General features: G+C 42.6%; 1 protein-coding gene across 3 annotated transcripts in view; it reads left to right on the forward strand.

The window, feature by feature from the left end:
* Positions 1–13,069, forward strand: part of CARMIL2 (capping protein regulator and myosin 1 linker 2) — a 71,433-nt gene that overhangs the window by 49,031 nt on the left and 9,333 nt on the right. For all 3 annotated transcript variants that reach the window (XM_081920256.1, XM_081920257.1, XM_081920255.1), the window contains 3 exons: positions 1,678–1,946; positions 11,433–11,536; positions 12,157–12,562. In XM_081920256.1, the coding sequence (XP_081776382.1) occupies positions 1,678–1,946; positions 11,433–11,536; positions 12,157–12,562 (779 nt within the window). The remainder of the gene's footprint in view (positions 1–1,677; positions 1,947–11,432; positions 11,537–12,156; positions 12,563–13,069) is intronic.

The raw sequence follows: 13,069 nt of genomic DNA on the forward strand, positions 1-13,069 counted from the left end.
GGATAGCAGAGCTGTGTGTGCACCACATAGCCTGTGCTCCCCCACTCCCCTCTCTGAGCTACCCTGCTGCCCTTGGTTACAGTGGAGGATGCTGTCTGGTCATTTTTGTGGAAGCTAGATTTGACTGCCACTCCAGTTGGCTTCCATCCATGTCATGAGAAGGCACCATCTTGTCCTTTGCCTCAAGCAGCAAAATGTCTTAGTGTGGCTCTGCCTATCACAACTTTATACTCTGGTTGTAGCATTGCACAACCCAGCCTAAAATGGTTGATCTTTGTACAGGAGTGGTTCTCACATCTTATGTTCGGAATAAATGATACAAAGTCACCAGCACTCTTAAATTTTATGTGGCCAGAATCCCCTATCTCTCCTTGAGTTATATAGGTCTTGCATGTGCTTTCCTTCTCCTCCTTCAGCCAGTCTAGGAAGGAAGGGAGAATGGAGAGACAATGGCAACTTGGTAGATTCCATACTTTGCATTTTTCTATTGTGAACTGCTCTGGGATCTTCAGATGAAGGGGAGGTGTACATTTTTTAATAATAATAATAATAATAATAATAATAATAATAATAATAATACCACCACCAGGTTCAATTTCTGGCATCTCCAGTTTAAAAACCTATTGCAAAAGACCAGTCTGAAGCCCTGGAGAGCCATTCCCAGTTACAGTAGACAATACTAGGCTAGATGGACAAATAGTCAAACCTGGGTAGGTATAAGGCAGCTTGCTAAGGCCCTACGAGGTGTGGGTGGCAGCAAGGCAAATGTAGTCTGGTGACTGTAGCAGAGGGGGCAGCAAGAAGGATGACAGGAGAAATGTGGATTTCATCATGTGTCCAGTTGCTGGATAGCAGCAGCAGTAATGGGTAAGTGGGGGAGCAGGAATATGGGACAACACAGAAGCTTGGTAATACAGTGGTGCCTCAGGTTACATATGCTTCAGGTTACAAACGCTTCAGGTTACACACTCCGCTAACCCAGAAATAGTGCTTCAGGTTAAGAACTTTGCTTCGGGATGAGAACAGAAATTGTGCTCCGGCGGCGCGGTGGCAGCAGGAGGCCCCATTAGCTGGTGCTTCAGGTTAAGAATAGTTTCAGGTTAAGTACACACCTCCGGAACGAATTAAGTACTTAACCCGAGGTACCACTGTACTGGGGTTGTCTCCTGTTCACATGCAAGTGGGTGGCTGGCTTCAGGAAGTCACAGCACAGTTGGCTTAGGTTGTTTGCAAAGGAGACTTTGGCAACCTCTGAAAAGTGGGAATCCTTGCTTCACTCACAATGAAAAGAAAAGGGGGTGGGGCAGAGGAGACACGACCTGGCTTTGTACAGAACCACCCACTTCTATTTGTCTTTGGAAAAGAAAATAAATCTGTAGCTGCTCCAGCTTCTATTCCTCAGTGCGTGAGCTAGCCAGGAAATCAGTCTCAGCCAGGGGATGCACTAGCTGCTCCTCCTCATCCTTCCTGAGGCAAGGCAGGCTTTTCCCATTGGTGCACAAAGCCCCGAGCCCATTAGCAGTAGCCAAGTCTGCCTTGTCAGTTTAGTCGCCTGATATGTAACAAATCTGCCTGTGTGACAGGAGACGTTGCTGTGCTGCATAGTGGCAGCCTGGCAACTCCAAGGATTCCTCCCCCTCCCCCCTCCCCCCACCTCCTCCGACTTCTCTCTTTCAGGTCTATCGGAACTCGATTTTAAGGTAGAGGCAGAAGATAACAAGATTGGGGCTCCCCAGGCTGAGCTGTCACTCAGCCGTGCCTCCGTGAAGTCACGCCCTGCCTCCACAAAGGATGCTGAAGCTGGGAGCAGGCTGCTTCCTTGCACAGAGCCTGCATCCGCACAATCCCTTATGGACCTGCCGACTGCAGGAGAGAAATTGGAGCATTATACCCGAGACAGGCCCAGGCCCAACCGCAGGAACAGGCAGCCCCCCAGCAAGCCAAATGTAAGACTCCTCTTGCTTTTTTAAATCTCTAATTGCTTTTGAAGATGCACAAGGCGTGTGTGTGTGTGTGTGTGTGTGTGTGTGTGTGTGTGTGTGTGTGGAGAGAGAAGGAGAGAGAGAGAGAGAGAGAGAGAGAGAGATGGGCAAATGCCTTACGGGTGTTTATTGCAGCCCTGGAAGATGAAATGAGTAGAAGAGCAGCTGTTTGATTATGCGCTTGTCAGCTGGGCACTGGCCACTGCTGCGTAGAGGACAAGGTTGTTTATATATGAGTATATGCAGCATTTGGGGGTCTGGAAGCAGATCTTGGCTGCTTGTGTTTATTTCTTGGGTTTTGCAAGGTAGGGGAAATTGTAGCACTGCCCACTCTAGGAAAACTGCAATCTGGATTCTGTGGCAACCATCTGCATGCACTCACTCACTTTTGAGTGCTATGTTTATTCAAACATTTATGGAAGAACAAACTTATACAGCTGCATGGACAATCTACTGTCTCTTTCTGAAAAAATGTGGATTATTTTTGGAACTGTTAGCATGGATTATGCCACTAGATCCTTAGAACATATAAACAGCTAAGTAAGGCCTTTGCTCTTTGAACATTTTGGGCATTGACCTGGTATGTTTTCCCAGGTGAAGGAGAATAAGGGAAGGGAAGGCTTGTACCACGAGATGTCTTTTTAACAGAAAATGGTCCATTTATAGAATTACAAATTAACCCTTTGACTACAGCTGAGAGTAAAAACAAAAAACAAAAACTTTGTGGTGCAGCCCAAGCTATATATAATTAGAGAACTAGAAATCTGTGTTTAACAGAGGGGTGTGTGAGAGAGAAAGAGAAATGCATTCTTTGAGTGATATGTGAATCCAGATTATGAATATAGCAATGCAAGTGATGCCTTGGAAGATGTAAGATGGAGAGTGGAGTTTGGCGTCCCTGCAAAGGTAACACATGTTTCTTCATCGCTTGTTGCCTTGAGGCACTGGGGCTGAGGGCTGTTTCCCACCACTACTTTCTTTTTAGGGTGAAGTGTACCCAAAGTGTGTTTGTGTATGGTTACCACATACTTGGAAAAGTTCAAAATGTGGGTTGAACTAAGGAGTGATGAATAGTGAATTGTGAACTCTCTGTCTGATAATTAGTATTTATTCAATTGGACACCCACAAGAAATTGCAGGAGGCGGGTGAAGACAGTAGTCATTTAATTAGACCCTGGACTTAAATGTGGGCCTTTCTTTTTAGATTAAAATTTGTATTACTTCACTTGCTTCAAAATGTGGTAAGTTAGCCCCGCTGCATTTACAGGTCCCTCTGTTCACTTTGGCAAGTGAGGCCCTGCATGATATTATTACATTTATAACTTACCTTTCCTCCAAGGAGCCCAAGGAAGTACATGTAGTTCTCCTCCATGATTTATACTCACAACCACCCTGTGAGGTACGTTAGACTGAGAGTTGGTGATTGGCCAGGTGTCATCCTGGGAGCTTTATGGCTAAGTGGGGATTTAAACCCTGGTCTCTCGGGTCTTGGTCTGACATGCTAACTAATACACAATACTTTCTTGTTTCATTGTAATGATTGACTCCCATGATCACTTCAGTGCCTGAAGGCCACAGGTTTCTTCCATCCCAGAAGTGATGGGAGAAATGGGTTCAGAAAAAGCATATCAAAGAGCCTCTGCTATTTTAACTACTCTCGTAACAGTACTTTCTGCAAGAATAGAGAAGGGACCCTTTCCTGCCTGCCTCCTGCTCCCTGATTTAGCCGCCCTGGATATTCTCATTGAATACTAAAACTGCTTCTCATACATTAACCTAGACATGCTTGCAATAGTCCTGTAAGGCAGACCCATGGTATTAATATTAATCCCCACATTGTTTGAAGATGGCATTGGGTTGCATGAAGCTGAGAACTTGTGACTTGTCTAAGGCAATCCAATGGATTTGCATGGCTAAGATTGGAACCAAAGATGTTTTGGCATATAGCTTTTGCTACTCTATAATGCTACTGTTATATAATAAAGATGTGTTTGTACATTCACACAAATGTATGAGATGCCTGACCACTTATTTTGGTGCTGCGGACAACATTTCCTACATCTGACTAGGAACTTCTTTTAAATCAGGCTCTTACTCCCAGACTACGCTGAAGTGAAGGAGTGGGGAGAGTTTAGCTATTTATTGCCTATGGTCTCTTACTCCCAATACTAGAAGCAACAATTGAGACTTGAACCCAAGACCATTCAGTTAAGTTGAGATGGCACCATAATTTCAGGACTGATCAAAGAAAGTACACTTCATAAAACACAAGCTTAATGTATGGAATTTGTGACCCCAGGAGATGCTGAATGGCATCTAGCACAGATGTCTTTAAAAAGGTTTGGTCAAATTAATGTAGGATAGATCTATGAAAAATTATTCACCCTAGCAGCTCAATGGGACCCCCAAAAAGGGCAAGACAAGTGGAGGCTGCTGCTGTTTCTCATGTTGGAAGCTCTGATGTTGGAATCAGAGAGATGGAAGGGACCTTAAAAGTAATCAGGTCCAACCCCTTGCCACTGCAGTCTGTCCTCTGCTTCAGTGTCTTGTTACTGCTTGCATGCTTGGAGGGGGTTAGGTAAACAGACAACAGCAACAAGGAGAAGGAGCGAGAGCAGAGTGCTGTGGAAGTTAGCGCTGGTCTTCCTGCTGGGTTGTGGGCTTTGGCTGTTGCTCAGTGATGCCAGCCCTGGGTATACCTCATGACTCTGAGATGCTGGGAGCAAGCAACAGGGGATGACTTATTTCTATAGGGCTTCTCAAGGGCACTGGAAATACTAGACTACATGGACTCTTTATTTGAGCCACCATAGGCATTCCTTATGTTCTTTGTCTCACTGTCTTTTGAAACAGGACCATGTATCTCAAAGTATGAATGGGCGAAGCTGAATATTTTGAGTTCCCTCCATTTCTTAATCTTTTCAGTTCTTCACATTTGTACATCAGTTTGTAATATCTATTTTTAAAAGTTCTCATGAAAATTCATTTTAGTATAAATTTATTTTAATATAAACAATTGTATGCAGGTTTCCCTAATATACACATTTTTCCAAATCAAAATACAGTACACAATTAAACTATGGAACTCGTTCCCATAGGAGGCTGTGATGGCCACCAACTTGGATGACTTGAAAAAAGGATTGGACAAAGTCATGGAGGGTGAGGCTATCAATGGCTGCTAGCCAGAATTGCTAGGCTCTGCCTCCGTGGTTGGAGGCAGCAATGCTTCTGAATACTAGTTGCTGAAAACTGCAAGTGGGGAAAGTGCTCTTGCGCTTGGATGCTGCTTGCAGGTTTCCCACTGGAATTTGGTTAGCCACTGTAAGAACAGGATGCTGGTCTAGATGGACCTATGGCCTGATCCTGCAGGGCTGTTTTATGTTTTTAATTTTCTGTAATATAGTACATTTTGTATGTTATTTTCACTAATATGTGCATTTTAATGCAGGCTGTATTCTAGTATACATATTTTTACACACATTACTTGGCTGGAGAACTGCACTGCAAAGTTCAAAGAAGTGTAAATTTTGAAGGATGCTTGTGCTTTGGGTCAAATGTTGTTTAAGAAAGTGCAAATTAGGTAGATTCATCTTTGAATGCAAAGTGAATCAAATTTCTCTTCCATCCCTACTTCTGAGAAACCAAAAACTCTCAGGCATGTTTGCATCATTACATGTTTATATTTCCATGTGTGCCCATATAACCCAAATCATTCCAGATATGTAGATACATGCATATTAATTAGTGAGAGTGCAGGCAGGAGAGTGAATGACACCTATAGGTTGCCCCAATTGCTTACATCTCGCCTATGGGTTGTGCAGGGCAAATTTGTCCCATAAAAATGTATTGGGCAGCCACTGCTGGAAACGACTATTTCCTATGAGTGGAAGCACTATGAGATGTGTGGTGGATATGTGACCTACTGGATTTAGGCCTTTGAGATCATTGGACAGGAGTGGGGAACCACTTTTGCACAGAGGGACAGATTCAAAAGTGGCCAACCTTTTTAGGCTACATTGACAAGGTGGGTGGCTCTGCTCATCTGTCAGTTACCGGTACCTTTAATAATGCCCTCAAAGGCTCCTGATTGTTCCTTTTCAGCTGCAGCTTTACCTGTGTGATACATGATGTTATATGACATCAGATGAGTGGTAGGTGAGCCTAGCCCAGCAAATAAGTTGTGGTGGCCAAATTTGGCCTGGTGGACCTAATTAGGCCCAGAGACTGCAGAATTCCCGCCACTACAGTAGTGTTTTTTTAACTAGTTTGAATCCATTGAATCCCTGCTATTTAAATGACATGGGGAACAGCCTAACTCAGGCATAGGCAAACTCGACCCTCCAGATATTTTGGGACTACAACTCCCATCATCCTTAGCTAACAGGACCAGTGGTCAGGGATGGTGGGAATTGTAGTCTAAAAACATCTGGAGGGCCGAGTTTGCCTATGCCTGGCATAACTATTTGGTATAGAAGTCACTGACATTGCTTCAGGAAGGCCTGAAATAATCAGATATTCTTCCCTGGCTGCCCTTCGCTTGATTTTCCCCTTATTTTGTTGAAGGGTTATACAGAGATCCCAAGATTGCTGTATTATTATTATTTTGTTAAGCCCAGCAAATGTACTGCAATTAAGGTTTCCAAGGTTCTTTGTAGAGACATTTCCTCCAAACCAGGTTGTTTACATTTTGGATATGCCTTCTATATGCAATAATCAGTAGAAATGCTCATATCATTTGGACCACTAGAAACAAAAGGGGTAGGTTGTGCTCAAGTGAGAGTAGTAAATGTCAGAAAGGATGTGATGAGAGACCACCCACCAAAACATCACTACACATGTGACAAACTAAAGCACAAAAATGTGCTAACAAGCTTCCACAGCAGCAGCAGTGGCTGCTGATGTGAAACAGGTTGTTTTTACTTATCAGCAGTAAGGGAAAATCAGGATTAAATGTGTAAAAAGGAAAAGTACAGACTAGTATTTTATAATGATGTTGTGTGCATGCTGTGTAAATTTGGGTGCATGAGTAGCACCGATTCCACAATTAATTCCCACCTGAAAACATCCAAGCATTCTAGTTAACAGGAGTCCTGAAATTTCAGATAGTTCTTAAGCTTGTTAAATCTGCCACAAAAACTCACCAGTGCAGACAATGTTCACTTGCATATGTTAATTTCCTAAAATGTGTGCCAAATTAAAACAGCCCAGCATTAAAATGGAATTTTAAAATGAACTATCTTGGAATCCAAGAAGCCCTTTTAGGCTAGCCAGTCAGAAGACAACCTCAGTGTAGACCAGTGTGGTGTAATTTCAGGGAGGCTCAAATTGGCTTTAAATTTTGGAAAACAGCCAAAGCCTGTGTTTGCTTTTCTCCCTTAAAAAACTCTAAAAATATGTGTTCCAAGGGCCACAAAAAAATTCCCCAGCATCCTCTGCAGATACATATTGGGGTGCCAAATGATTTGGAGTTCTGCACCCTGGTGTTTCTGCCAGTACTGATGCAAAGGTAGGCCCACACAGTTGCATTTATACGTGTTTGTGTGTGTGTGTGTGTGCGTGTGTACACACACACACACACACAAGCATTCTTTAGCTGTGATTCCTGCATTGCAGGGGGTGGAGTAGATGACCCTTGGAGTCCCTTCCAGCTCTACAATTCTATTATCCACTGAAGTACAGCTCTTACTTTCTAACAGGACAGGAGTGTGTGTCTATATTTTCATATTCTCTCTTGATGTATTCTGAAGTAGTCAGTATTCAAGTCCTTGTGCTTTTCAGGTTACAATTGATCAGATGTGCCTAATCAGGGAACATGACCACTATTCTCTTTTTGTATAATGAGAGAACAACCTCTGTATAGAGAATTTTAAAGGGTCCTATTTCAAAGAAGGAAGATGGATGCAATCTCCATGCTGAAGATATAGCTATATTTATCTTCAGTTTTATCACACCCATTCCCATGAATAACAACAACACAGGAGAGACTCTCTGCTTTGCTAGGACCCTCCCTATTCTTTAGTTTAATTACTGTAATGCTTAACCCGACCTTATGTCTTGTGTTGTGTGCCAAGCTGTGGGTTGCTTAGCTAGCACTGTAACTATCTTTCCAGGAGTAGACATAGGGAAGCGTAGGATGGCTTCAGCTACTGTGCAGTGGTGGTATCACTGTGTCTTTCACTCCCCACTTTCCTTGGCTTATTATCTGCATGCCCCACCCCCAACACTGGTTAGGCCACTGTCCATGAAAAGCTGATGCTAATTGCAAGTCTTTGTGCTTCCCTGTTTAGGGAAGTTTTTAATGTTTGATATTTTATCGCTTTTTTATTCTGTTGGTTACAATTGTTCAAATTATTATTATTATTATTATTATTACTACTACTACTAATGCACATATACAGGCCTCCTCATTTATCACTTGCTACGTAGCTTCCATTACATGCCCTGATGCTACAGTACTTAGAAATAATTAACTTCCTTTATTGTGAACACTTCAAAATCTGTCCCACACTCCAGGGTTGCTTCTCTTGAAGGGGGTGTGGCTTGCAGACTTGTGAATATAAGAGGGAGGCAAATGTTCTAGGATAACTTGAGACTCATGTACTGCCACCAGGGGAGACCTCCTGCTAGGTGCATTCCCAAAACCAGGTGTAGGATCAACAGTTACTGTCATTAACTGGATCCATCATTGTGTGTGGAGTCTTGGAGAGACTGCTTTCCTCACATGAACATATCCTGCTTGGATTCTATTCTATATCCTAAAGGTGTGTAAGGAAGAAGATTTTCTGATTTTTTTTGAGCATACACCATGTTCTAAATCAGAGCCTTCTTAGCTAAAGGGTTCATGCAGCAAGGAAGCTAAAGCAGAATTTGGGAGTAGATTGTATTTTCATGTCCAATAGGAGTTGCTTCCTTTGGCTTGATTCTAGATGATTAAATAAGAACTTTAAATGCTTAAATAAAAGCATGGGCTGGAGGATTAACCAAGTTTCTAAAATGCCTTCATACTTCTCAGATTTCAGTTTATACCATCTGGGTCTCAATAGCATATTCTGCAACCCTACTGTGGCATATAAATCTGCAGTTTTAAAGTGTGAGGATTGGATTACATTTAGGGTATGTTGTATTACCTCTTTTGTAGCTCCATAATCCAATCTGTAAGACAGGTTGCTTCCAGGGTTGCTGAAAGGTTGAGAACGCTGGTCAAATTTATGGAAAACTGATTTGATGTTTGGAAATAGTAATGGCAAGATAATAAAAAAGTGGTGGTGTCTGCACTGTTCTGGGCAAAACTAAAAATGTATATGGATTTCTATGTCATACACTATGGTCACTTTTAGAGACCTGTCTTCTTTATGTCTATTTCCATCTTCTACAGGAAAGTCCCTCTAATATTAATGAAGCATAAATTCAGTTGTAACTAATTTGTTTTATTGATTTCAGTGGGACTAACATTCTCTAAATTTGGGCTCATGTATTTACCAGTAGTCCTGGGGATTAGTTATGTGTTTCCATATAGATGTACATGGAGTCCATTTTGCCACAAGTGACTTTTTAATCAGTTGTTTTGTTTTTGTAATGGTTTATGGTTGAAACAAACTTTTATTTATTTACTGTAGAGACCCACCACCATTTGCTCAGTAACTATCTGCCAGTCCCACACCTTGACCAAACACATGAGCTTTACATTGTGCTTCCGAAACTGTTCCCAGCAAACAAATTGGAAAAGTACCTGGAAAGCTTCCACAGTCCAGCCCCCTCATTTCGAAACCACTCCATCTGCTGTGAATATGGGTTGTGTGAATCTCTATGTAGCTTAATGAGACCGATTGTTAAAGTATGTGTACAGCACATAACTCAACCCTTACATTTTTAACTGTGCTGCTGCACTCATTTCCAGGAGCTTCGCAATGCTATAATGTGTCTAGAGCAGGGGTCAGCAACCTTTTTCAGCCATGGGCTGGTCCACCATCCCTCAGACCATGTGGTGGGCCGGACTATATTTTTTGGGGAGGGGGGATGAACGAATTCCTATGCCCCGCAAATAACCCAGAGATGCATTTTAAATAAAAGCACACATTCTACTCATGTAAACACACACTGATTCCCGGACCGTCTGTGGGCCGGATTGAGAAGGCAATTGGGCCGCATCCAGCCCCCAGGCCTTAGTTTGTCTATCCCTGGTCTAGAAAGACCTGTCATGCTAAGGCAGCATTAAAATACCCTTCTTATATAGTTTTTCTATATTTTACTAATGTCTAAAAACAAGATTTACTGGTATAGCTGGAACAAAATTATATTGAAGGCTGTTAATCAGAACTGGATGAAGAGGTGGTGAGGTTCAATATTATTGGTTAAGAAAACGATGCCATCAGGCCTAATAAAGGTAATGTGAGGCATGCCTCCTACTGGTACACCAGCCCTTATCATCCTTTCTGTTTTTTTCTGTTTCTTCTGAAAGAAAACTGCATTCTCCTCTGATTAGAATCCTGCACTTGGTGCTTGTCACCATTTTTTACTACAAATGTAAAGTATACAGTAAACTGTTCTTCTATTAAATGTGATTTGAAAACAATTCTGTTTTCCTTTTTTACATTCAGTCTAGAAATTCATTCTGACATCATGCATTAAGTTTGGCCCTTACTGCTGGTGTACACAACAATCATGTCTGGAAAGTTAGAGGAGTGTTGGACCTAAGATGCAAGGACCCTGCTCTAGCACAGAAAGGGAGGCAGTTTAGTGGCTTCCCACCATGCTCACACCCATTTGGCTTTCTAGGCCTCTTGGTAACCTGTGATGATGGAAAGAGGGGCAGTTTAGGGGTTACCAAGAATTGTGATCTGTCTCTACTTTGTCCACTGTGTTGCAAGATTTACATGTTTGGAAGGTGAATCATGATCAAGACTGCAAATTGGCCTTTTGTAGGTCAGCCAGACAGCACGGTGCCCAAAGCAGGGAGCAATTTTTTTGTTTTCTGATGAGTTTGCCATGGCTGAGTCATGCCTGCTTATGAGCTGAAGGTGACTGTAAATCCAAGTGTTAAATACCTGAGCAACAGGCTTTTCTGTAGAGGAGCCAAATCCTAAAGAAAGATATCAGAGAATATCCAGGAGGCAAGAACCTCACAAGCAAGAAAGAGTGCATCCTCACTGCATGTATTTGTTGTGTAACAGGGTACAAGTACTAACAACAATGCCAGTATTTATGTGCCCTCATCATATTTGTGTAATGTGATATGATGTGAAGTTTCAGTTAAGAGTTTTCTAGACCCAAAAAGTATTTGCTGCTTGAATAGCTGGCCAGACAAAATAGCTGATTTCTACCCTCTGAGTCTGCAGTGTAAACAAGGAGAACAGAGTAAAGAGCCTGTATGGTGGTGGATTATTTTTCAATTTCATATTCCCATTTCTTATTTCTCCTGCCTGTCGCTCTGACTGTGGCGCTTTCTCCTAGGTGCAGCCTCCTGTGCGTGAGAATGATGAAGACAGAAGCATCGCTAGGCTGGATGAAGGGCTAGATGAGTTTTTCACAAAGAAGGTGATTCATGAGCATTTACAGTAAGTGAAGAGTTTTCCTCAGTCCAATCGTTACCAGTGAACAATAACTAGATGGTGGGGCATTTCTGCACCATGGGGTAGAAATCAGGGAGCCAGCCCATGACATAGGCAAATATTATGACAATGATAAAACTTTAATGAGATTTGTTAACAGTTTTCGCAGCAGGCAGAACTATTGGGCAAATTTTGCATGAAGAATTGGATTGTTTCGCATGATTAATACATTCAGTGCTGAAATGGAGCACAAATGCTGTTTCCTAACATGGAGTGCCAATGCTATCTAATGCTATTTAAGGAGCCAATGCTTTCCCACGCAGAGTAGCTTCCACTGGCACTACTGTATTGGCAGTTAACTTCCTGTGGTTCTCTGTTTTGATGTTGGGGAACATTCAAAACTGCTATCTTCAACCTGTGCAGACAAGGCATTTGTCATTTTCTGTCACAGAGTGGGTAATTATGCTGGCACCTGACTGGTTCTTCCTTCATTTAATACACTGAGTTCATTGTGGGCATATTTGTACCAAGGGTGCCCTATTCACAAAAATTCACTAGGATTCCAAGATGTCAATATGACTGTAACTCCCCAAGTAATTCTATTCTTATTTCTTGTCTGGTTGCAGGCCTGCATCATTGGAATCCTGCCTGGCAGAAGCCACGCCAACACCATCTGGTTCTCGGACCTTGAAAAAGAAAATTGGACACTTCTTTGCCTTCAAGAAGCCGAAGTCAAGCCGGGGTTCCAGGCCAGAGAAAGAGCCCGAGGGTAGTCCCTCAGCAACAAGGGGCAGGAAGCTGATGCTTAGTGACATTTTAAGGGCCCCCAGCAAAGCCAGCGAGCCAACTAAAGCACTAAGCAAGTCTGAGGAAGGAGGGCTGGCTTTGGAGAGCAGAGGTTACCTGGAGCAAAGCCAAACTCCAGACAGTGCTCGAAGGGCCAGGCCAAAATACTCCAGGGAGGGGAAGTCCCAGTCCCTGATTCTTCTGTCAGGCGAAGATGAAGAGGGTCTTGGTGTGAGACATGAGAAGGTAAGTCTTTTCTGTCTCGTGTGTGGCTCAGTATTTATTTAATTAATATAATCTTATTTCCACCATGGAACTCAAGGTGGCACACATGGAATTCCCAGTCTCTTATACACTGACCAGATCCAGACCTCCTTAGTTTCAGCAAGACTGTTCCATTACGTATCTATGGGACATTGCATGTGATGAATCTGGTCTTTTAAAGTCAAGAATGTGAACACTCAGTTTAGCCCTAAGATGGAAGATGGTGAGTCCTATGATAGAGATGACTGGTCATGCCCCTTTGCTAGGGAGAAGAAAAAACAGGTTTATCCCTAACAAAGCTAGGAACAAGCTGCAGTTTTCTGTAGTGGTGTTCACAGACCAACTGTCAAGATATCTTCAAAGAACACATGCTTCCAGTTGTGTTCATGTGTCAAGAAAGGGAAGCATCCTATAGTTGTTGACTACTTCGTAGTGAGGGGGATGTTATACAGGGGGATGTTGTCTATTTTATCTCCCCTGCCTGCTCAA

This window comes from Podarcis melisellensis (genome assembly GCF_964234715.1).
Source record: "Podarcis melisellensis genome assembly, chromosome: 8".
NCBI classification, from domain to species: domain Eukaryota; kingdom Metazoa; phylum Chordata; class Lepidosauria; order Squamata; family Lacertidae; genus Podarcis; species Podarcis melisellensis.